This window comes from Sorex fumeus, unplaced genomic scaffold (genome assembly GCF_029834395.1).
Source record: "Sorex fumeus unplaced genomic scaffold, SorFum_2.1 ptg000006l, whole genome shotgun sequence".
Taxonomy (NCBI): domain Eukaryota; kingdom Metazoa; phylum Chordata; class Mammalia; order Eulipotyphla; family Soricidae; genus Sorex; species Sorex fumeus.
The window spans coordinates 35,869,061-35,894,151 of record NW_026606063.1 but is presented as its reverse complement, the minus strand read 5'-3'; the positions used below and the strand labels follow the sequence as shown (position 1 = coordinate 35,894,151).

General features: G+C 38.5%; 1 protein-coding gene across 5 annotated transcripts in view; it reads left to right on the top strand.

Annotated features, from left to right (window-relative positions):
• SNTG2 (syntrophin gamma 2) overlaps window positions 1-25,091 on the top strand; it is a 440,849-nt gene that overhangs the window by 245,228 nt on the left and 170,530 nt on the right. For all 5 annotated transcript variants that reach the window (XM_056124862.1, XM_056124871.1, XM_056124854.1 and 2 more), the window contains 2 exons: window positions 16,270-16,357; window positions 23,801-23,892. In XM_056124862.1, coding sequence (XP_055980837.1) covers window positions 16,270-16,357; window positions 23,801-23,892 — 180 coding nt within the window. The remainder of the gene's footprint in view (window positions 1-16,269; window positions 16,358-23,800; window positions 23,893-25,091) is intronic.

The window sequence follows — 25,091 nt, the reverse complement described above, 5'->3', positions numbered from 1 at the left end:
TGAAATAACATAATGGGCTGGGTCAAAATAGAAATCTCTTAAGAAAAATTTAAAATCTTTTGAGCTAAATTAAAATGAAAGTACCATCAAAGTTTGAGAGATTCAGTGGATGAAATGCAAACGGAAAATGTTATGACATTAAATTATGTGTTAGAAATGAGTGATCTAAATAGAAACACGTAGATTTCTACCTTAGAAAACTAGAGGAGAAAGAAATGGAAGTAATCAGAAGTAAGCAGAAGACAAAAAATATACTTAGAGCAGAAATCAGTGAAATTAAGAACATAAAATCAAGAACATGAACTCAGTAAGTAAACAAGCATTCCAATTTAAAAATTGACCAAAGATCTCAGTAGACACCTTGTTAAAGAAGATAGCAGAGGGGTAAATAGGTGTATGGAAAGATGTTCCATATCACCCTTTTTTTGTCCATTGCCAAGTTATGAAGTTCTCACGAGCTCTCTCTTCCTTAATCTGATGATCCAGTTAATAGTCCAAGCCTTGGATGTGCTTTCCCCCTCCAAAATCTATGCTTTTGAGATTCTAAAGAGCAATAAGAAAATTCTATCATTTCTTTCCTAGATTCAGATAGCAAATTATTCATGCCTATCCTGAATGGATAAAATTTACTCTTGACTTCTTACCTGACATTTCTCCATTATTAAAATTTTATTCACTCATATAATGATGTGCTTTTGTAAAAGATTTTATAACCACAAATCCCTTATAAATAGTAAATCACATTTAAGAGCTAGTCATTGAGATAGTACTTTCAAGTAGAGTGATTTCAGGAACAATCAAAAGAGGTAAGGGAGATAACCACCCACATATTTCTAATGACTTTATACCACAGACTCACAAAAATATACCATTCACACATTCCACAAATCTATGCACACCATACCATACACACACCTCACGCTGCCCAGACCACATACACACCCTCACACACATAACACACACAAGAAAAATACACCATTCACATATTCCCCACCCACATGCCACACATATACTGTTCACACTTTGCATACCCCTACACACAGCTACACACATCATACTCAGTACTCACATAATACACACACACACACACATACACACACATACACACACATATATCTCTCCTTATCTCCACTTGCCTCCTACTTGTCCTTGCGGAATGCTAACGAGTCCCTTGCTTATAATACACAGAAACATATTCATATGTCTCCTGGAAAATAGTAATATTTTTAAAAGTTGCCTTTCACTAGCTATTGAGAAGTATATAGAAAAAGCAAAACACTTGCTTGAATTCTAAGTATTTGGCCCTCTTGCCAACTTTATTGGGCCTCATAATTTAAACATTCCAGTTAGTTTCCATAAAGATGCTTGAATTAGAGATGTGATGTATTGATCATGAGATCCTTGATATTTTCATATGATCTCATAATTTTATCAGCGCAAGAGGTGTCTGAATGGGAAGGGTTTCAGAAGAGCTGGTGAGGAAATTTGTGTGGTGTTGTCTGAGAGAAAACTACTTCAGAGAATTTAGTTGATTAAAGTAAAGAGGGGCTTGACATGACATTTAAAGGCAAGGATGGAAGATTATACCTGTTAGCATGTCAAATGGGAGGAATATGACATGATTGAGGTATAAAGAGCTGTCACAGGTGGGTGTGGTTTGGAGCAATTGATTTGGGGACTAATTTGTTCCGTGTGCAAAATAGGGAGGAATTTTCTAAAAAATTTTTAATTACTTCTGCATAAGAACATCATAGAACATGTTCTATCAAATGTGATAGGAAAGATACCTAATTGTATATCATCTTACAAGAAGCTAGCCTTTGACACGTCAGTTAACAGCTTACTAATGTATTGTAGATTTCTTTATCTTCCATCTAGTTGTAGGAGAACTGAAAGCAGTTATTTCTTGTACCCTCACCACACCAATATTCTATGAAGTTGCAACTCTGTGACTGACCCGGCAGGTAGAGCTTATATCTATCCAGTACACATCAGAGGACTTTTATGTATCTTTGATGCAAGTATTTTTAAACACCCATTTATCCATATGATACCATTTAATAATAAAATGTGTGTCCCTTCTCTCCCCCGAATTCATCATTTGCTCCCTCTCCAAGTCCAAGACTATTCTGCAGGAATCCCTAAATACCTTAACTAAGTCAACACTGGGCCAGGCTTAATGTCTGGGGATACTCACTGCCTATGTTTTCCTCCTGCTTATAATTCCCACATGCTCTTTTTATGTGAGGAATTTTCACATATTCCTGTATTCGTAGTAAGAAAAAAAGTAAAATGCTTTCAGCTGTTTACAATGCCTTCATCTTCAAGTTTTCTGCTCACCTTGCTTTTTCACTGATATATTTCTCATGGCTTTGTACTTGCCGCTGACTGGGAACATACATCAGTCAAGACACAGCCATTCTAGAAATCTGTCTGAGCATTCTTACTGTGTTGGTCCTCACAATAGCACTAGGGTAGTTGTGATAAGCCTCAGTTCATGGGTGCACGAGAGTAGATGGGCTCTCAAGATTTCTCCCATTTGATGCTACAAACTAAGATTCAAAAACATGTTCTAAATACAAGGTAATTTGTCATTTCTTAGGCACCAATTTATACTGCACTCATACCTATATTATGATGGTTCAAATATAAGAATTTAGTGAGTTGCTCTCCATTGATAAACGCACAAAGAAATACATTACTCACTGTTGTACTTATAATTTAAGTATAATGTTTAAAAGGGCTAGATTAGTGTTGTTTCACATACTATATGCTTATCTAACTGCTAAATATAGGACCAACAGGTTATCACACTTATACTTTGGCGTTGCAGATAGAATAGAGTAAAAGTCTTGTTTTCAAAGAAACTATGGTACATCTACATAATGCAATACTATGCAGCCACTTGGAAAAATGAAGATATAAAATTTGCTTATAAATGGATGGATATGGTGAGTATCATGCTGAGTGAAATGAGTCAGAAATAGAGGGGCAGACACAGATGGACTGCACACGTAGGTGGGATATATACAAAAACAGTATGAAACTAATACCGAAGGACAGAAGAAACAAGGACAGGGAGATTAATCTTTGGTTAGAAACCTGCCTCAAGAGCTAGGGAAGAAGGCAGTTGGGATAGAGAAGGGACTGCATGACAACAATAGTTGGAAGGGATCACTCTGGGTAAGAACAACATGCTGAAAGTAGGTAAAGAAACAAACATGATAACCTCTCAGTACCTGTTTTTCAAACCACAGTGCTCAAAAGGAGAGGCAGAGAGAAAGAAGAGAAGTGGCAGCTTTAGAGGCAGGCTGATGGGAGGAGGAGGGTGGCAGGAAGGAAACTGGGAACATTGGTGGTGGGAAAAGACTGGTGGATGCATGGGTATTGAAACCTAACCATGAACAGCTTTGTAATTGTGTATCTCCTGGTGATTCAAAAAAAAAAGTCTTGTTTTCAAATAACATAGCATCTATCACTATTTTACCAGGGCTCAGGAGAGACACAAAGCCCACAAAGAAGTCCCGATTGTGTGTAAATGTATATGAGTGTTAAGTGTGTATGAAGCTAACCAGCACAACCAATATTAAATGATTCCATGCTGTTACAGTGTGGCTATTTTTGTTTAAATGGCATCAGAAGACTCTTTGCGAGTTCTGAATAAAATATATTATGATTAGAAAAAATAGTTTAAGTGAGGAGAAAATACAGAGTTCTCTTGTGTTTATTAATGATGGTTACACAAAAGCTATTACTCCGTGAGAAACTAAAATCGTTAAATATATAGAATAACCAAAGTGTAGTGATGTGAATTTAGGAAAATTCAGTGGTGGTTGGGAACTGTTTGAAAGATTGTAATTGTTAGTAGGCAGGACATTGAATTGTCTGGCAATCACTTATCCATCACATTACCCAAAATCTGTACAATGACAAGTGGACAATAATAAATAATTGCAAAGAGCAGAAAATATAAGTTATTTAAAGAAGTAAACCATGATTGATGCTGAAAATCATAGCTGCATTTCAATGCAAATAATTGAAGAGTAAATTGGCTTTCTTAACTGCAAGCAAAAATCACAATAGAGCAAGTTGGAAATAGTGCCTGTGAAAGCGTACATGGAAATCAGTAGATACTCAAAAGGGATTAAGTATGTCAGTGCAGATGGGACCACGCACTAGGTATTTCAGATCAAGGAGAACTTTTAGAGCAAACTATGAAGTAGAAAAGTTGATAGTACTGTATTATACATTTAAAAGTTTCTGGGGCTGGAGCAATAGCACAATGGGTAGGGCATTTGCCTCGCACGTGACCAACCCGGGTTCGATTCCCAGCATCCCATATGGTCCCTCGAGGACCGCCAGGAGTAATTCCTGAGTGCATGAGCCAGTAGTAAACCCGGTGCATCGCTGGGTGTAACCCCAAAACCCAAAAAAAAAAAGTTTCTGAGATTATATCTCAAAAGTTTACATCATAAGAAAAAAGTAATTTACCTTGGTGGTGAGAGATACAAAACAGGCTTAGAAGGTTGGGGGTGGGGACTGGAGGGTGTGCTGGGGAGTGTCTGCTTATTTCTAAGCAATCGGAATGACTCCAATTTAAAAGTAATTTTATTTTTAAAATCTTAAATTTCCAAGAACCTGAGCCAAATGCAAGGTATCTTGCAGCTGTATGAACCAGAGCAATGAGGCAGTCTGAAACTCTCTGGACTGTGAACTCAGTAAAGAAATACTGAGGGCTCATGATGCTTCCCAGTTGACAATGATGTTGAAGTATCACTGTATCAAATCATCCTGAAAAAATGTGGCACTGAGGGTCCTTGAAACCTCCAGCAATTATATGAAACAAAGACAGAAAAAGACATAAAATGGGAGTTGCAAGGAATTTATTTAGAACCACCAGCACCATGGTAAACTGATATCTGCCCCTAAACTGTTCTCCATGTTTACACTACTGTCAGTCAGAACAAATGGGTATCTACTGTACAATCAATCTCATAATTAGAATAATGTATTTCAAATGTGCCGGATTCCCCAGGTTTGAAAAATGTGCTTTTCTACTGTCTCTATACTGAGACCTGCAGTCCTCTTCCCTTGCAACACACACACATATAATTATACACACATGTCGAATATGAGCATGTACAAACACAAACTCATATAACTCTATACAGCACACACAAAATCATGACACAATCACATGCATGAACATGCATATATGAACACATTTGTATACACTGCACATATGCATTAAAGTGCAGTGTGCATGCATATATACCATATATGCATATGCACATTACTGTACATTACATACACAAATGCATATATGCCATATTGTAAGCAAGTACACAATAAAATTCATGATTGCGTATCATCCCCTACAAATACATGCATGTACCAACCACATTCACACAACACACCTATATGCCACATCTATATGTGTGTATATACAAGAATGCACATACAAGTACAACACAATATGTAAAACATGAAATTCATACAAACAAGCATTTATATGACATCACATATGTGCTCATTCATGTGCACATAATATGTGCACACACACATGCATACGTGTCGTCTGTCAGGGAAATGCTCAACACTGCTACTTGAAGGCTGGGTTAAAGAACAGTTAAAGTGTGAAATATAACTTTAAGTTATATTTCAACAGTTAAAGTTTGAAATATTAAATGACTTTCATACGAATACCAACTTAACATACAATAATTATCAGTAATGCAAGTGGTCAGATAACAAATTCTTTTTGCAATAAGTTGTGATAGACCAGTTCTTGTACTGAATATGGGAAATTTTCTTTCTCTAAAGGAAAGTACAGTTTCTCTAAAGTTTAGGTCAAAGAAATTGGTTTTGTGGGAATGAGAGAATTGGAGATGGAAAGAATAGCTTTAGGTTAAGAACTTTTGTTCTTAATTAAGTCAAACTGAGTTTGATTTAATTCAGTATTTGAGAGCTAGGTATTGCAGTAGAGGTGCAGGAAGATGGCATCTAACAGAGATCAGTAGAACCTGAACTGTGCTTTCTAAAGCACTACTATTCAGAATTCATGATCCAGAACTGGCCAATGAGACAAGGTAGGAGTGCAATCAAGATGATACTAGAAACTCGAAGTAAACAGGAAAAACTTATTTCAGAGGTCAAGTGGTCGACTATGTCAGAACTTCTGAGAGATTAGTTCAGATAAAGTCTGAGATTTGCTAATCTAGCAATGCAGAAATAAGAAGGGTAGGTGAGAGGGTAGATGGTAGAATTGAACCAGCTTAAATAACTTTATGTTTTTGTGTTTCGTCCATGACTGGCATTACTCAGGGCTTGCTCCTGGTTCTGAGCTCAGAGATCACTCCTGGCAAGATTGAGGCGGCCATACAAGGTGCTGGGAATTGAACCTAGGTTGGCCACATAGAAGGCAAACACCCTGTCCACTTTACTATCTCCCCAATTCCCAGGTTTACTTTTACAATAATACCAGTGTGTTAGTTTTGTACTGCAGTGCCACTCCACCCTCCTTCCAACACAAATGCAGCTCCCTCTACCATTAGTCCCAAATTGCTTCCCCCAACCCACTCGCAGTTCTGTTGATTATATTCCAGGGCTTGTTGTTGAGTCCCTTGTTTTGTTTCTTGATGCTGCAAATATTAGTGAAGTCATCTGGTTGTTATTTTGTTTCTGACTCATGCTTGGCTTGACAATCTCAAATTCCATACATGTCGCAGCAATTTATAGGATTCTCTCTTTTCTCATGGCTAAGTAGTATTTCATTTTGTATGCACAATCATTTTTGTCCACTTAATTGTTGTTGGGCATGTAGGTTGTTTCTAGACTTTGGCTTGCTGACCAGCCTTTGGAGAAGTCTTCAAACTGTTTTCCAAAGAGACTGAACCAGATAACATTCCCACCAGCACTGAGAATTCAAGCAACTTTATAAAGCATTTTGTTGTAAAAAAGAGCAAAGAAATACCTGGGTACATAAGGATAAAAGTTTTTTTTTTTATAATGGAACTACTATGGTACATTACGTTCAGAAGGGGACTATTGAATAGAGAAGAAACAGGCATATGACGTGAGGGGCATTATAAGTGACATGCTCATTGCCTTAGAGTGATGGAAGTTCCTTTGCTTAGAGGGAAGCGGAAAGAATAAAGACTCAACTGTGGATTTTTTGGTTAATATGGAGTTGGATATATGAGGAATTCTTCGCTTTTTAAAAAAGAATATGAAGCCTGTGGTCAGCAACTAAAAGTGCAAAGCAGAAAGTGATGTTGGAGGTTTCAGTTGCAGGAGAAGATAGGAAATATTGTCTTGGTAAAAGTGAAAGAGTGAACAGAATAAAAAAGCCTTGTGATTCATGATGCGCCTACTTGAGCATATGATTGTGAATTTAGAGTAAGATTAATCAACCAGAAATATCTCAGCCAAACAGGGCATCTGTGCAGCTGTGGAGCAGAGGGTTGGGGTTCAGCCTATCTGTATTTTAAGAAATGTTTCTGAGCATGATGCAGGCAGTACATTATGATAGATGTTGACTTTAGGTTTGGTCAAGATGGCAGTGTTGATCAGTTGATCATGAGAACATGGAGGTTGTGGTGATTATGACTTAGTGGGGTGACAGGCACTGAGTGATAGAGCTAGGAATAGAACATGGCCTGGGATGCTCAAAATTAATATCTAGAGTGGGTATTATGGGTGAGAAAGAGGGTTTGTATCCCGTCTTGGGACTCGGGCAGAGAGTGGGCCAGTGAGGCCCTGACAGAGAAGTTTCTAGAGCGTTTGTTACTAAAGACATTGCACTATGATTTGGTATTAATCCCAGTTAAGTCAATACTGAAGAAGTATTTGGACAAGAGAGAGATACTACATGTGATAGTATGTTCTGGAGAAATTTTGGACTTAGTCATGGTGAGAGGGTTCTAAATATATAACTGGTCAGCACTGAGGAGGTGTGAGAGAAGAAAGGATCTGTGATGTAGTCTATTTGAGTGGGAAGATGGGCAGGTAATCCAAAGAAGAATTTCAGGATATAAATTTTAGCTAACTAAAAGAAATTCTGCTGACTACAATCTGAAGCTTGAGAAGGGGAGACTGTTTCACCAAATTATGGGTGGGGGGTTACCAGTTGTGATGCTGATAATACTTAGTGGTGACCAATTCACAGCAGTGTCTGATGAATATAGATGCCTTGGTGATTACCCTGTAGAAGGGATATAATCACTTCTGTTTTGGGCCTTCTTTTGGAACAGATAGAGAATATCTGGAGGGGCCTACAGGGGCAAACCACTGTCTATGCTGGGAGCCATGCCCCTTTGTGTCCTACTTTATCAGAACTAGAGAAAGCCAGGATACTCCCTGTAGGCATAGTGTGTGCTGAGCCATATGTGCAGATCCTGGAATGCATGCATCAAAGGACATCTTGAGTGCTTCAGAGGGTATCTTCATCACCTCAAAGGGATCTCAGTCACATCAAACGAGCATCTTGTTACCTAAGAAGAATGTTTCTGTCACTTTCAGAGATTTCACAGTTGCTTTAAAAAGACACCTCCCTTGATTCAGATTGTATCATATACTCCTCAGAAGATATCTCTATTGCCTCAGAAGGACACTAAATTCTCTAGAAGGACATGGGGTTATTTTTGTAACTCAAAAGAGATCTCTGTAACTTTAGATCACCTCAGAAGATACATACCTCAGAAAGCCTCTCAGCCACCTCCATAGAATATCTTCATCACATGAAAAGGGAATACCCATTAACTTAGAAATAGATATTTATTGCCTCAAAGTAAATCTGGACCATATAATAATAACATCTCGAACATTAGAAGGGGATCAGGGTTTACAGCCTGGATCAATAAGCAGCATAAATTCATGGAGCCTAAAGAAATAACCATGCTGATAGAGCTAAAAAGAGATGCATTGTTTGGGGGTAAATGATGTAGACAAAATAGATAATGTGCATGTGGTGTGATTATACCTGACATAAAATGTGAAAGTCAATGAAGGGATATGGTTTGTGTGGGCATCCTTGAGCTTCTTGAAGCAAAATATTTTTGCTGTCAGTATTTGCCACGTTTTGTTTAACATTTTATTTTATGGACACTAATGGAGAAATTTAGATTTATGTGACCTTGGATTAGTGGTGTGATTTATATAGCATGCTAGCTATTTTGTGGTTGGTGTAACCCTAATACATAATGAGAACATACAGAAGGATACCAGATAGCCACCAAAGGTTTTCATGAAGAGGACTCAGTGGATAAAAACATTCAGAAAATGTTGCAGATCATATTAAAGCCCCTCACTTCCATAAATAGATTTCATATAAGTACAAATCCCAGGGTCAGTTTTAGTTGCAAATTGATAGGAGATAGGCCGCGAGAAGAAAACCCAAATTAAGAATGAAGAATTTACTGAGTTAAGTCCCTTTGTTTTTTTTCCTATCCCCATGAAAAGAAGGAGGGACCTAAGAGACACAGCAGGTACAGCAGGCAGGGTACTTGTCTTACACACAGCATACTCATGTTCAAAACTGAGTACCACCTTTACCAAGTACCGCCAGGAGTGAGTTCTGCACACAGAGCCAGGATTCAGCCCTAAGTACAGCCATATATGACCTAAAACAGAAGAAAAAGCAAATCTAAACCATGCTCACACCTTGAAATGGCTCAGTCATTAGATGTGAGGTGTAAATGACCCTCCTCCTGCTAATGCCAATGTTGATTAAACCCATATGACAATGTCCAGGAGATTCTAGAACAATATTGAAATGGCAGTTCTACTAAAAAAGATGCTATGGATTATTTGTTAAAAAATAGTTTGCCTTTCTTTACAACTAAAACTTCCGTTCTTCTACATGCTTATTAGGACTTCACATGGTCCTTATCTGTCTGTCCATCAGTTGATACGCGTTGCAGCAACATACCTGGCCAGAGCTCACAGGAATGTACAGAGTTGATGCCAGCTAAAAGGATCATAAACCCAGCAGTATATACTGCTATTTTTCTCGTGATGGTCGTGGTAATAGGACACTAATAATTTACAGTAAAATACCTTATGATCCTAAGCATCTTATACTTAGACAGTTTAAAACTAAGTATAGTAGACTATTAGCAAGATAAACCTGCCTCTTATTTACTTAAGATAATGATATAATTTGCAAAGAGTCTATTTATTTCTGTGAAAGAACTGTCTGTGAATTCAGCACACAAGTAAGGGATTGGGGGTAGTTAATTTGTGGGGTTCTTGCTGTACATACTAGCCATCCTCCAAACATGGTGCCAGAGGAGGGTTGAAAGGTGCTACAGACAAGCATAGAAACTATAGAGGAAAAATAGTGAGGCAGACACAGATGACAGTGTGCTAACGCTTCCGTGTACATGTTCACTGTGTGTTACTGAGAGCATGTGGAAGTGGCTTATTCATGGAGCTCTTGAAGCACAGTTGGATCTTTCAGGTTTGGAGTCAGGAACTTAAGGTCATGTGTAGTTCAAGAATTAATGTTGTAAAGTTTTCAATTTAAGATTTTTAGAGGAAAGTTGGGGTGTGGCAAGGTAGGGCAGGAAAAAGCTTCTATCATCAATAGATTTTAAGACTTAATGTGTCCAAAGAACTGTGTGCTGTGATGCCACAACTTGCAACTTGAGACAGAAATAGTAACTGAAAACTTAATTTAAATATGGAACAGCTGCAGATGTTGCTGATAACAATATCCAGCTCTAATGTGAGTGAGAAGTTTGTGCTAGTAAGACCAAAGAACATGACTAACATGCTCCTGAGAAACATGTGAAGTGAGCCTGTGAGCTAGTGAGTGTGTGTTTGTGAGAATTTGTGAATGAATGTGCAGGTGTGTTTTTGTGTATTTGTGAGTTACATGAATGTGTGAACATATGTGAGATTGTGTTGAGATATGCCTTTGTCTGTGTGTGTGTGTTTACCAGTGAACATTTATCTGACTATGAACTCATTGTATTCAAGAAACTCAGTAAACTCATGTACTTAAGAAACTCACAATTAGACCTTAGAGAAATCCAGAAAGTATATACAGATTGTGTAAAGGTAAAGGTAAAGGTAAAGGCCCTCCCATTGATCATCGATTTGCTCGAGCGGGCCCAGTAACGTCTCCATTGGAGACTTTGTTCTTACTGTGTCTGGCATATCGAATATGTCACGGGGAGCTTGCCAGGCTCTGCCGTGCAGGCGAGATACTCTCAGTAGCTTGCCAGGCTCTCCGAGAGGGGCGGAGGAATCGAACTCGGGTCGGCCATGTTGGCCACGTGCAAGGCAAACGCCCTACCACTGTGCTATAAGCAAAATAAAACTTGTTCTTAAAACCTACCTAGCTAGCTAGAAACTTTTAAAAACACCTATGTGTGCTTAAAGAATAAAGCTAAAGGAAAAATTATAAAAGGAAATTATAAAATGAAAAATATGAAAAATATTAACACAATTCCTGTTGAGTATATGGGCTACCACTAAGTTGTGCTTAAAGGAAGATTTCTAGTATTTAAAAAATGTTGGTTAGAAAACAAGGAAGTAAATAAACACATAAGTCACTTTTCAACTCAGGAATTTGAAGAAAGATAGCAAAGATACCTGTAAGAATGAAAAGAGGAAATAATAATTAAGGTAAAGGTGCAGATTTAAAAAATAGAGAAAATACTGAGGATAAATAAAAGATCTAGTAAAATTATCAAAGATTTGTTTCATTTATTTTTTATAATAACACAAGTTATAGAGGCCTCTACAAAGAGTTATGAATAAATATCAATGAAGTTTAAATTTAAAGCATGAATTTTGTACATACTTAGCAGAGATTCAAGAGGGAAGGGTTAATTAAATTGTTATGGAACATTCATAAAATGCCCCATATTGCATCTTGTAAAAGATAAAAATAAATGTTTGAGAGATGACACTGGATAATGTTCAGTGTGTATGTTTAGGTAAAGAAAATAATGAGTCATGTATTTTATGGATATATTTATTTCCATTTAAGTGAAGACAGGACAAATGAATCAGTAAATAGTTTATTTTTAGCATACCAAGTATACCTGCGTGTCCCTCATTGTTCCCATGTGCTGAAATATCTACACTGAAGGTTGTTCCCATGTGCTGAAATATCTACGCTGAAGGGTCAAGGACATGTAAACTGTAACTTATGGTAGATGTCATTAGAAAAGAAAGGTTTTTTAAATTGCACTTAAGAAAATGAAAGCCTTTTCATTGAAGGAAGAATGAAATAAGTAACAGATTTCTATGTGTTGTCATATTAGGGCCCTGGTATGTGCAAGGTATTGACTCTTTCATTGTAGATTCTTTCACATTCCTTTTACTTTTGCTTTTTCCCCCTTTTATGGGGTGGGGGACACTGGGCAGAAATCAGGACTTAGTCCTGACTCTGTATGTTCAGGGATCAAACCTGTTGGGCTTGGGGGACCATAATGGGGACCATGGATCAACCAGAGTTGACCATACAAAGCAAACATTTTACCCACTGTATTGTTCCTCCAGTTGAGTGCATTGCACTGACTTTTCCAGCCTTACGTTGTGGTCCTTCATGCTGTGTTCCTTCTCATTCCCTGGAAAGCCTCCACAGAAAGGCTAACTTTGCAGGGTCCTTGGAGAAAATGTACTGACATCACCGAGCCATACTTTGGGGGCTAGTTTTCAGTTTCTTGTCACGGATTGATGTTTGTGCTCCTCCAAATTCATATTTATATGAAGGAGCCCATCACCCAATGGGATGGTATAAGAGGTGGGTCTTCGGGAGCTGATTTGGATTAGATTATGTCATGAAAGTGAGACTCCAGAAAGCCAGAAATCTACTTCCTCTCTCTGCCATATGAAGTTAGAAGGTGGCCAGCTAGAAACCAGAAAGAGCCTTTACCAAGAATTGAACCTTTCTGTGCATTCATTTTGGACTTCCATTCTCCAGAGAGTAACAGATGAGCTGTAATGTTACGTGAGCTCACATCGCTGATGTGTTTTTTATGGCAGTCCAAGTTGCCTAAAATGCTGAATAGTTTTGGTAGTATTTTTAAAAGATTGGGTGTGTGAATGTAATGTAGAAGATACTTATTCTCAACCAACAAAAACACTAACAAGGAAGGCTTAGCTTGCAGCAACAGCTTAGTAACCCTCAGACACAACAATCAGCAACAATGTCTCCTTGATGAGATGCAAAGAATTTTTCCAAATATTTTTAGTGAGGTATTTTATGATCATTCCATTATATACTTGGATGGTCTGGAAAATGGAGACAATGGTGGAGGGAAAGTGGTGGAATTGGTGTTGAAATATTGAATGCCTCTAACAATTCCTGAGCAATTTTGTAAGCCATGGTGTTTAAATAAAGTGAAAAAATAAAGCAAAAAATAAATAAATAAAAGCTTGAGAACCATTCATTGAAAAATTGAATCTTTTCTAAATTGGAAAGCTCCTTGATTTACCTGTGAGAACTTGAAGGCACAGCTGGTGACTCAGGTTGGAAGTCAGCGTCCGTCACTTTGTTAGAAAGAGCAGATGTGCCTGGTGATTAGGGACACAGGCAGAGGTGCTGCAATTACTGATTTTAATTAGATGCAAAAGCAATTATGTATTGCTGTGTAGTGGGAGAGGAGTGCTGCTGTAGAAACGCCTGGAATCAGGATTTGTCTTCCAGCAGCACCTGCCAGTCTTGGGTGAGAATTTGTGGAGGAAAAATAAAATAGTTTCAAAGTCATTCATTGAGTTGGGGTTGAGAGAGGGTGGATTAGTGGTCCACATTCAAGTTATTTTCAAACATCATCCAAATGCTTTGAAAATAAAAAGATTGAAATGAAACAGAATCTTTTCCTCCATCAGTTTGAAGTTCAGAAATATCAAGGCAGGGTAAACATTTGGGATTTGAAAAATAGTAATGAATTGAAATTAATCCCATTCCTTAATTAAAATACGGAATTTCTTCAAGGCTCACTACTGTAACACCCAGATAAAGTTTTCTTGCACAGAACAAAATCCCTTCAAGGTCTAGCCAACTACACTTAGTGTAGTCCTATAAATATGCAAGAGTCATTTGGGGGTTTCTTTGCCTTAACTAAAGGGTTTTTGACTTCAAAAGACTTGTAATGATTATTAAATAGACGTGATTGTTCTAGTTATTTAGGTAGGGGTATATGTGTGCTGATGTGGGTGCATGTATGCATGCATGTGCACATGCACATGTGTGTGCATGTGCGCAAAAGCACACATGCTCACACACATGCACACACGTCTTGACTCATTCCAGTAAGAGTTTAAATCTAACCCTGGAAGTTCCACATTCTTTCCTTCTGTTTCCTTTTGCTGATATTCATATCATGTTTCACATAGCCAAAGTACTAGGTGAAGGTTACCATCATGGGATTCACAGATCTCTAAATTTTTCAAATTTACAACTTCATGGGTTTTTAGGACAACTTTGCTGCTGTTCGCTGCCCCAAGAGTGGAAAGTGCCAACAAGCACTGTCCGTGACTTTCTTCAGGTCATTGGACAACCATATGCCAAAAGAAGGTTTACACAGATGTCTGTTGAGGGGTGAAAGGGCGCCCATCAATTAAAACAAGAGGATGCACTTATACTGAACCTCTAATTGTCCCGGACCCATCCATCAAAGGAGATCCTTTAGGTCTGCCTCTTGTCAGGAACTGAATCTGCCATCTATAGCTTATTACCCCTGACCTCACTCCAATAGACTTGTGACAGTTTCTCAAAGTGTGTTGAACCATGATGCCTCCCTGCATCAATCTGAGACATGTCTGCACACCATTGGCATTACTGTGCTGTGAGTTGGAAGGAAAGGTTGGCCCTCTGCCCCTGGATGTTCTCTTCACAATGCATGAACCGCCCTCTGGTGTGCCTCTGATACCTTGTGCTGAAGCATAAGTAGAGTAAGCCTACCTTAACCTGGTGCCTGGGATCTGAGCATGGGAAGTATGACATGAAGACAACTTGACAAGATTGCACAATTTAAATCATGTAAAGGCAGAAGGGGTATCTTATCTATGACCAGAAACCTGTGAGCTCCTGACCTCAGGGTTTTGTAAATGTAAATAATTTTTGTAATTGTAAATAGCAATTAGAAGGAGGAGGAAATTAATATTAAAATTATCCTTGGAGCTGTGGGAGGAACTTCAGCATGTTGACTGACCCGGACCTGAACAATGTAATGGGGTTTAAGCCAGAGAGTAGAACTCTGAGATCAGGCTGAAGTAAAGCCAGCCATTTGCAATATGCAGTCCCTGTCCTTAAGAAGGACTGAATCTGGGCAGACATTCACAGGGCCCAGATGGAGCTGCATAGGTGATCAGCAGCAGTGGTAAACGTGATATAAATGTCAGCAGAAGGAAAAATTGTGCGACCTCAGTTCATGGAGATCTACCAGGATTTATAATCCCAGTTCTGATGTGTCCTATTCCCAATGCCACCAAGTAGCTTATAAATATATCTACAACCATTAGTGTACATTCAATAATGACTAATTTGAAGTGTGATATGTGTAAAGAGGCAAGATATAAAGGAGTGAAGAGGTTAGCAGGCTGCTCCAGTTGATAACAGGCTACATGTGGAGGATGGGCTGAAGGCTGGTGCTCCTGCGAAAAGAGGATGCATGGCAGACAGGCTTGAATGGAGCCATCATAGATCTGGTAAATTCAGCCTCATAACTTCTCATCTTAGAGTCCACAACAAATTTCCAAACAGTGCATGTGTTTAGAGTAGGAAAAGCTGACAATCGATGTTGTAAGTAATGAATAATTTCTGATTGTATTTGAATTAGAGTCAGACAAAAATTTACCTTCCACACCAGAAGTTTGTTCTGCCCTATTGAAGTGATGCTCAAATCACAGTTGTTTGAGAGTTCAAATATCATTTATACCTGAGACTAATGCTCATTGCTTACTCTGTTTTTGTTAATTCCATTGGTGTGTTGCCAATGCCAGAAAATTGGATCCTTGTAGTAATGATTTAAGTTTTCACGGTTTACATTTACAGAGTTTGTGAAGTAAGATCTCATGATTGAGCAATGGTAGACCTCTGAGATGTGTGTGAGCATAACATGAAGGGATGTGTACTAGCAGCTTCATAGATACTCCTTCACTTTTCCAGTTCTGCCTTCAGAGTCAACTGTTCCAAAGATGAACATGAACATTGATTCTGCACAGGCTAGGTGTGTGAGGGTACTTTATTTTTAAAGCTATTGTGGCTGATCTTTTGTGATGGTAAAATAGTTATGTTTTTCATATTGACAGGTACACCTATTGAGAAATGCTGGCGATGAAGTGACTCTCACTGTTGAGTATCTCAGGGAAGCACCGGCATTCCTGAAGCTCCCACTAGGTAAAAGGGGGTCTTGGGGTGCTGTGGAATTCCTTCTTGACAAGTTGTTTACCAGATGATACCACGCTGACCCAGTGTAAATTATTCCCCAAGTGTATTGCAGAGAGAGGGACACTAGATAGACTTCTTAATAATACTTGTTCTAAAGCTGTCAGTGCCCAAGAATACAACAACAACTTTTCATAAGAATGCGTCATCAGTCTGCATTTTGTTCATACACTATGTACTTATTTTAACAAAGATTCTGTTTACTTATCATACTCGCATGCTCATGTGAGTATTACATGAGTTCTGTTTGTATTTAAAATATCTATGGTGTCTTGAGAAATTTTTTATGCATAAAAGAAAATAACAGTAAATCTATCGTACCAAGTGCCTATTACGTGATCTTTGGAACCTCAATCGTACTTAACGTGTGAACTAGCATGAAAATGGTAAATCACAAATCTACAAAAAATAGTTTCATAAAAGTAGTCAGAATGATGTTTACTTCCCCTGTTCAGTTTTTGTGTTTTTATAAAGTTGTCATCACTTCTCTGATTTAGCAGCATGCAGTGAGGGCCTCTCTGTTGGGTGTTATTCTTTGCAAACAGTGTCCCCAGGTGCCGAGTTTTCAATGGTGACTCAAACCATCAAAGACTTGGACTCCTCACCTTAGTGGATGGAGCAGTGGAGACTCTATTAACCTCATTCTTTTTTTCCTTCCTGTCTTCATTGTTTTGCGTATGAGAAGAAAAAAGTTCATTTCTTGTGATAACCTTAATTTCCCTGTGTTTTCTTCCTTTCTTCTAATTTTCTTCCCTTCCCAAGCTGTCACTCCCTTTCTTCCCCATTATGACCAGTAAGTTCAGTTCTAGTTCTTCTATATTTGTATTAGAGTCATTATTAGACAAAAGATGTCACTGAACTAGTAGTACTATTCGTACTCTCACCTTCCTAAGCTACTCTGAGTAAATCATTTTATTAACTTCAATTAACTCCCTCTCTCCTCCTAATAGAACGTATTGGAGAACTATGTCATTTACTATTCTTGGAAAAAATGTATTCTTTCTTTTGCTGTAAAAAATATACCCATCTGGGCTGGAGCAGTAGTATAGTGGGTAGGGCATCAGACTTGTACACAGCTAACCCGCCAATCCCTGTTCAATCCCCAGAATCCCACGTGGTTTCCTGAGCACCTCCAGTAGTAACTGTTGAGTACAGGGGATAGGAGTAATCTCTGAGCATCACCAGTTGTGATCCCCCCAAACAATACAGCTGTCTAAAAGCTACCCATGTATAACTGAGAAAATCAATATATCTGAAGTGGGAGCTGTGATAGGAAAATCCTAGAGGGTCCTAATGTGAAAAGTAAAGGAGCAATGTAGGGTTGTATGTGCAACATGGTAAGTATTTCTCAGAAGTTAGGACACAAATTCTATAAATAAAACTGGTTTATATCCCATCATGTCTCTATTATAGGTTATTGGCATGGAGACAGAGAAAATGATCAGATCTGCCTCCTTGATCTTGGGCGTAGATTTGAGTTTATAAGTTAAGAGACTGAGACTAAGACACGCAAATAGAAAATGGTGATTTGTATAAAACTTACTGGTCAGCTTTAAAGAGATAAAAGTAAATATATAAAAAGAGAAGCTGGAAAAAATTGTCTTTGAGTCAGTCCATAAAGTGAATGTGCTGAATATTCCTTTTAATAAGACCCCTCTTTTCAAAATGTGAGGTAACTGGACTCTTAGTCTTTTGATTCTGCAAAAAGTAAGTTTGGGTTTTTGGTTTTTTTTTTGAAAATGTCATTCATTACTCAGAGTACGAGGTCCATTTATCAACCCAGTAACTCTGGCTCTGGAAAAATAGCGTATGGTGAAAAATGTTCATGTATTTAAACTAGTTTGGAGTGTTTCTTTTATTTTGGACTTAAGGATGAGGCAGTCTGAGCACCTACATGTTTTATAGCAGATTTCACCTACAGGATTTAATGAAACTTGACAGTAATCTATGGTAGTTCATAAGTTCTTTTCAGAAAGCTATAAAATTCACCCCCCGAAAAAAATATCAGAAGAATGAGTAGATAAATAATGAGGAAAAAATAACACATTTGACTTATGCCTCCTAAAGATAACTTCATATTCTTTTCATCTTCTGTTCATGGCCAATTACTCCAAGCCCTTAGAGATCACTGAGTGAAACCAGTAATTCAAACTGTTAGAGCAGTTTGAATGGAGGGGGTGGGGTGAGAGAAGCAAGCTAGTGTGAAAGCTTCCACTGCATTCCAACTGCTGGAATGACTTTTAAATGTGCATCTTAAACTGAAGATATAAATTTTTTAGCTCTGGAGGATGGAAATTCAAGGTCAGGGTTCTGACAAGTTCTGAGTCTGGTGAGAATGCTCTTTCTATTTAGCAGAGGGCCATTTTATTCCTAGGTCCTAGTGTGGCAGAAAGGCAGCGAGCTCAAAGGGCCTTACACCTATCCATGTAGGTTTTCCACTCATCAGCTACCACAGGTTCCACATCCAAACCCATGAACTTTCAGCATATGAAGTTTGCAAAGACACATTCGGTTCTTCCTGGAGGTCAAGGAAAGGTTTTGTGATTTAGTAACATAGAAGGAGGGGCCAAACTAATAAAATGTAAATAGAGGAGGTGCTATACATACCTTATGGACATCTTTACACATCTTTCACTTCAAAGAAAGTTAGAGAATATATATTTCTCTCTTTTCTTTTAAATATTAGCATTTCTTTAAAAAATGACAATGAAGACTTCCTCCTATAAATTGATCAGTGGTCTCCTAAGTCTTTGGTTTGACATGTGAGCATAGATTTACCTGGAGCTTCACAGGAGTTCTTTCCAGAAGGCATTGAAAGTCCATTGCTCTCACACCTCTGGTATTACATGCATGGAAGTTTTGGGATACAAAGCATACTGCTGGGTGATTGGTTTGTCTAATGCTCTGTACGTCTACCACCTGCACATGTTGTGAATATCTGTGTGCATAGATTAAAAAAACAACACACATTTCATAATATCCAAGGGAAGGCATATGAGGTGAAAGCAAGAACCCATACGTTGCACTGAGGACATTTACATAAGGGATTTTCTCATTTCTCTTATGAGCAAGGTGACTTTCATGGTCCTGTCCTCCTGTTGTTCATCGATTAGCTCGAGCGGGCAGGCCCAGTAACATTGTGAGACTTGTTACTGTGTTTGCTATGTTGAATATGTCAAGGGTAGCTTGCCAGACTTTGCCGTGCGGGCAAGATACTCTTGGTAGGGAGAAAAATAATTTTGCAACAGTTTTACTGATATTAAAGCAATGCAATCAAAAGAGTAGCCACAGCAGCATTTAAAAACCAATATCATAGGGAGAAGTACTACATTTACAATTTTCAGTGTAAATCTTAATTTACTCAGAGCTACTACAGAGCAAGTCTGAAGTCTCGCTCTTGGAATTTTGGTGCCACAGCCCATTGTACTAGATATTTGATGATGATGATGATCATGATGATGATGATGATGATGATAATGATGATGCACCCAAACTCTTTGTGTTGCCAATCATCTTGTTAGACTACATGACTATTTTACTGATATTATCTGCAGGATTCACCTTATTTCTGCTAGACCCATATCATTAAAGTCAGCAAAGAAGTGGGATAGAATGTTCTTAAAGTGCACATATGCCAGAGGATGGAAGAATCAACAAAAACCTATCACCTCCTCCTTTCATTTGCTTCCTTATAAGAGATAAAATTTTTAAAAAAAGAGATAAAATTTTTGTACTCATAAAAGTTTAAACACCATAACCATGATTTCTACAAACTGAGTTTAAACATCTTCTGATGAATTCACATGAAAAAGATAAACTTGCTTTTGCTTGGGTAGAACTCATAGGCAATTATTGCATGATCCAGTGTACTGCCTGCCTGACATCCATCAGAGTGGGGGAAAATCTCAGTTTATACATGAGAATAAGATCCAGGGAAAGCAATTTTGTAGATTCACAAGTATAGAAAAATAGTTAAGTAGCATGAAAACAAGATCAGGGCCGTGGGGAGTGGGGTAGGGAACCAACAAATTCCATCATAAATTCCCAAAGACAAGATTCAGTTTTAACATTAAAATATTTTTGGACCACAGCCAGTGGTTCTCAGGATGAATTCCTGGCTCTGTGCTCATGGATCATTCCTGACTATGCTCAGGGGACCATATGGGGTGGCAGGATTGAATGTGGCTTGCAGGGTAAATGCCGTACCTGCTGTACTATCACTCTGGCCCCTAAATTAAAATTTTCAAAGAGAAAATGAGTGACTTGAGATTTAGTCAATACTGTCCTAGTTTTTAGTATACTTTCAGAAACTTCATGCCTTTTAGTAGTCTCTTTCCCTTACTCCCTGGGGATAACAAAATTGGATCTCCAATTCTTGTCTTTGTGAATATTGCATATAAATGGAACCATATAGTGTGTGCTTTTCTGTGACCCATTCTTCCAACTGGCATAGTGTCTCAAAGCTAATCCACATTGTATCATGAGTCAGGGCATTGTTGCTACCTTTAACTGAATGCAGTTTCATTTTATGTGGATACCATATTTTGTTAACCTCTTCATCAGTCAGTAGGCCTGTGTTTTCTTTCCAGTTCAGTTATGAATAATGGAGATATAAATATTATTTTTCACATTTTTGTATGGTTTTTTTTGTTTTCTTGGTATATGCTTAGAAGTGGAATTGCCATATTGGATTATTACTCTACATTTAGCTTTTGAGAACTGGTAAGACCACTCCAAGCCTCTGTTTTGTTTGATGAATGACATCTGTAATCAAATTTCATTTGATTTCATTTCATGAATGACATTTGTAACCAGGCATTCATGAGGTATTCAAGGTAGTTCTCATGGATTATAGGTCACTTTCTAGCTTTGTTGTTTTTATTGTTATTGATTATAAACTATTCCTGTTATTTGCTTTATAGTATTGTTGGATTGTTGACACCATCCATTTTTATCATATGACGTTTTTTAAGTAATGGGTTTTATTGGTGATAAATATATTTTAACTTTTAAATTTTTTCTTTGGTGTACAGACAAACAATACTCATTAGTCAGAAATAAACAGAAGCTCAAAGTCTGCAAATGACAGATTATCATATTCACTTCCATTTGTTTATCCTTCAGCTTTTATTTGATACCATTACTCAATCATCACCTTTAGTTTATGTTGCCCTTAGGAGTTTAGAAGAGTGAAGAAAATGAGAAGGATTCTATATCACTGACGAACTAGAAATAAAAATATAAGTGAAGTCAATGGGAAAAGCCTCAGAGGGAAAAAATGTAGTAAATAGATCATTGAAATACTGAAAGGACAGACTCAGGCTGGTCCCAGAGCAACCCCCTGCAGTGGGCAACTGTCTAAAGTAGTTTCACAAAGGACTCAAGCACATGTTTTTCATATTGAAGTTTCATTCCCCAACATCACATGGTTCCACTAGCACCATTGGAAGTAACACTTGTGCCAAGAAGTCACCCCCAAGTACCACCAAGTAATGCAACAAACCAAAAATTAAAATAACAAATTGTATTTTCACAAACTAGTCAGTGTGATAATTTTGGGTCCATAGTTCAAACAAAGACCACATCCTTGTCTTCCTGACCCTGTTCCCTGACAGAACTATACAAATATATATATAGGTATATATATGTATGCAGAATATATATATATATATTTATATATATATATATGCAGAGCGATAGCACAGTGGTAGGGCGTTTGCCTTGCATGCAGCCAACCTGGCTGAGCCTGGTTCGATTTCTCTGCCCCTCTCAGAGAGCCCACCAAGCTACCGCGAGTATCTCGCCTGCACAGCAAAACCTGGCAAGCTACCCGTGGCGTATTTGATATGCCAAACACAGTAACAACAAGTCTCACAATGGAGATGTTACTGGGCCCGCTCAAGCAAATTGATGAACAGCAGGAGGACAGTCCTACAGTGCTACATATAAATTTGTGTATACACGTAAGGTAAAAGGTAAAGGTAAAGGCCCTCCCGTTGATCGTCGATTTGCTCGAGCGGGCCCAGTAACGTCTCCATTGGAGACTTTGTTGTTACTGTGTCTGGCATATCGAATACTCTCGGTAGCTTGCCGGGCTCTCCGAGAGGGGCGGAGGAATCGAACTCGGGTCGGCCATGTTGGCCGCTTGTAAGGTGAACGCCCTACCCGCTGTGCTATCGGAGGGAGTATACACGTATGTATGTATACACGTATACATAAATTTATATGTGTGTATATAATATACTGGGTTCCATGGAACTTCATTTATGCGTGAGTCTGGGCCTGAGCATCTCACAGAACCCAGATAATGTAGAACTTTGTGACCTTGGACTCTGGACTCAACAGGACCCAGAACAAAGATCCTCTGCCTGCTTCCCCCAGTCTCTGGTGACTCAGGGATCACATCCATAAGCCACACTCTGCCAGCATCAGATAATATCCGCATCAGTCACTCTCCAGAGCTCCCAGATGCTCCTCCCAGATGGGAGTATAAAAGGAGGCCCCCAGAACCATGCCACCGGACTCCGCACCAGGCTGTGGGGTGGGTGAGAGCCTTCCCCACCTCAAGGGACCCAGTTCCAGCAGCCAACCTCCACTGCCCAACCACTGCCATGCTCCAGGCCACTTTCCAGACACATTATAAGACACTTCCTACCCATTTATGTCTCTCAGAGAGCCCAGCAAGCTACAGAGATTATCCTGCCCGCATAGGCAGAGCCTGGCAAGCTCCCTGTGGTGTATTTGATATGCCAATCATAGTAACAACAATAGGACAATAGGTCTCATTCCCCTGAACCTGAAAGAGTTTCCAATCCTTGGGAAAAGATGAGTAAGAAGAGGCTGCTAAATTCTTAGGGCTGGGAGGAATAAAGATATTACTGGTGCCCGCTCAAGCACATCGAAGATCAACAGGGTGACAGTGATACAGTGATACAGTATATATATTATACACACACACATGCACACACACATATGTCCACAAGTTAGTCTGATTTACCTTGATACTTTCTGTGAAACTAATTATCTAATTTACAGTGCAGATGTCAAAAGATAGTTTAAAAAATAATTTGAAATTTAAAATCAGAAGGTTAAAGCTAATGTTTAGAAAGTTGGCTAACATTACCCTAATGTGAGAGACCAGTGTGGGCAAGTAGGATCTGCAGTCTCCTTGAGTCCTTCACTGGGCACTGCCAGTCCTTCTTCATGTTGTCTGCCTGCTGCCATCAGATGGGCACACTGCCCAGAGATACCAGCTCTGCTAGCACACCTGGGAATGGGCACCCTTTCCCAAGAACCATTGTATTGTCCTCAGTGACTTCCTGTAAAATCAGAAACACCTCTCATGCAGCACATCTTCAGCTCCTGTAGGAACCAATGTCTCCATTTTGTTTTCAGGGTCCCCTGGACCATCCAGTGACCACAGCAGTGGGGCCTCCTCCCCTCTCTTTGACAGTGGCTTGCATTTGAATGGAAACTCCAGTAACACAGTAAGTGCCTTCTCATTTCATTTATACTTAGTGAATGGCAGGTCACCACTGCCCCCCTGATTAGGATCAAGGCTCTTTACTACCCATCTTCATAAGTAGGAACTTCCAGAAGGAAGACCCGAGCCTGGACATCAGGCTGCAGTTCTGTGAACACTGATTCCTGCATGAGGAATTTGGCCTTGCAGTTAGGGTAAGTTCCTCATTCATAATGTTCCAGCGAGCACGAAGGTTTGCTTAATCTTGATAGGGAAGTCAAAGTTCTACCTTTGATGTTCCAGAAAACTCTAGTGAGAGAAACTACTAAAAGAATTGCTAAAAACTTCTACCAATCTCTCATGATCTAGATATTGCAAGAGACATATTCCAATATTAATAGAAAGAACCTAGTAAACTTGGTGCTATATATTTGCAGTGACATTTTGTCATGTTCCAAATCTTTCACTCCCCAAAGAACCTGACAAGCCAAAGGAGAGACTGTCACCCACTTAGCTCAGGGCTGCAGTACCCCTGCCCTCTTTTACCCTGGTAGCTGAACCCTAATCCCTAAGCGTGGAGTATCTGCATTCACTATTCAATGAGCTTAGAATATGTAAGAAGTAGAATCCTGCAAGCAGTTTAAAAATTATGTTTTTAATTGGAAATCATATCTACAGTATTAAAATGACCCCTTCCTGACTAGCAGGTAGGTTCTAGAGAAAAATGTTTAATGTCTGTACAATACATTGTAAAAATGTCATATTGTTTCATATTTAACCTTGCCATTGAGAAATTGCATTTGGTGTCTGTGAGCAATGAAGCAAAATATAAAATAAGTTTCTCTGAATCCATAACTAATATTCCAATTAAAACATAGTTACCAGCATTTTATCCATTGATGGGCTGTTTCTATACCACATTTTCTGGCCTTCCCAGAAATAAATAGCATCCTGAATCTTGTGTTTCTCTACCCTAGGATAAAAAACTTCATCCGAATGTGTATGTCACTAAAAATAGACTATTTTAATTTATTTTGAGCCTTGTAAAGTAAATTATTATTCTGTCACAGCTTTCTGGGCATTATATTTGTACATATGAGTATTGATAAATATTCACCAATATTGTATATTATTTAAATACTGTTATTTTTAAAATACTATTTGGTATTCAGTTGTGTGAAATTTTAATCATCCATTGGCATTTTGATATTTGGCTTTTGTTCT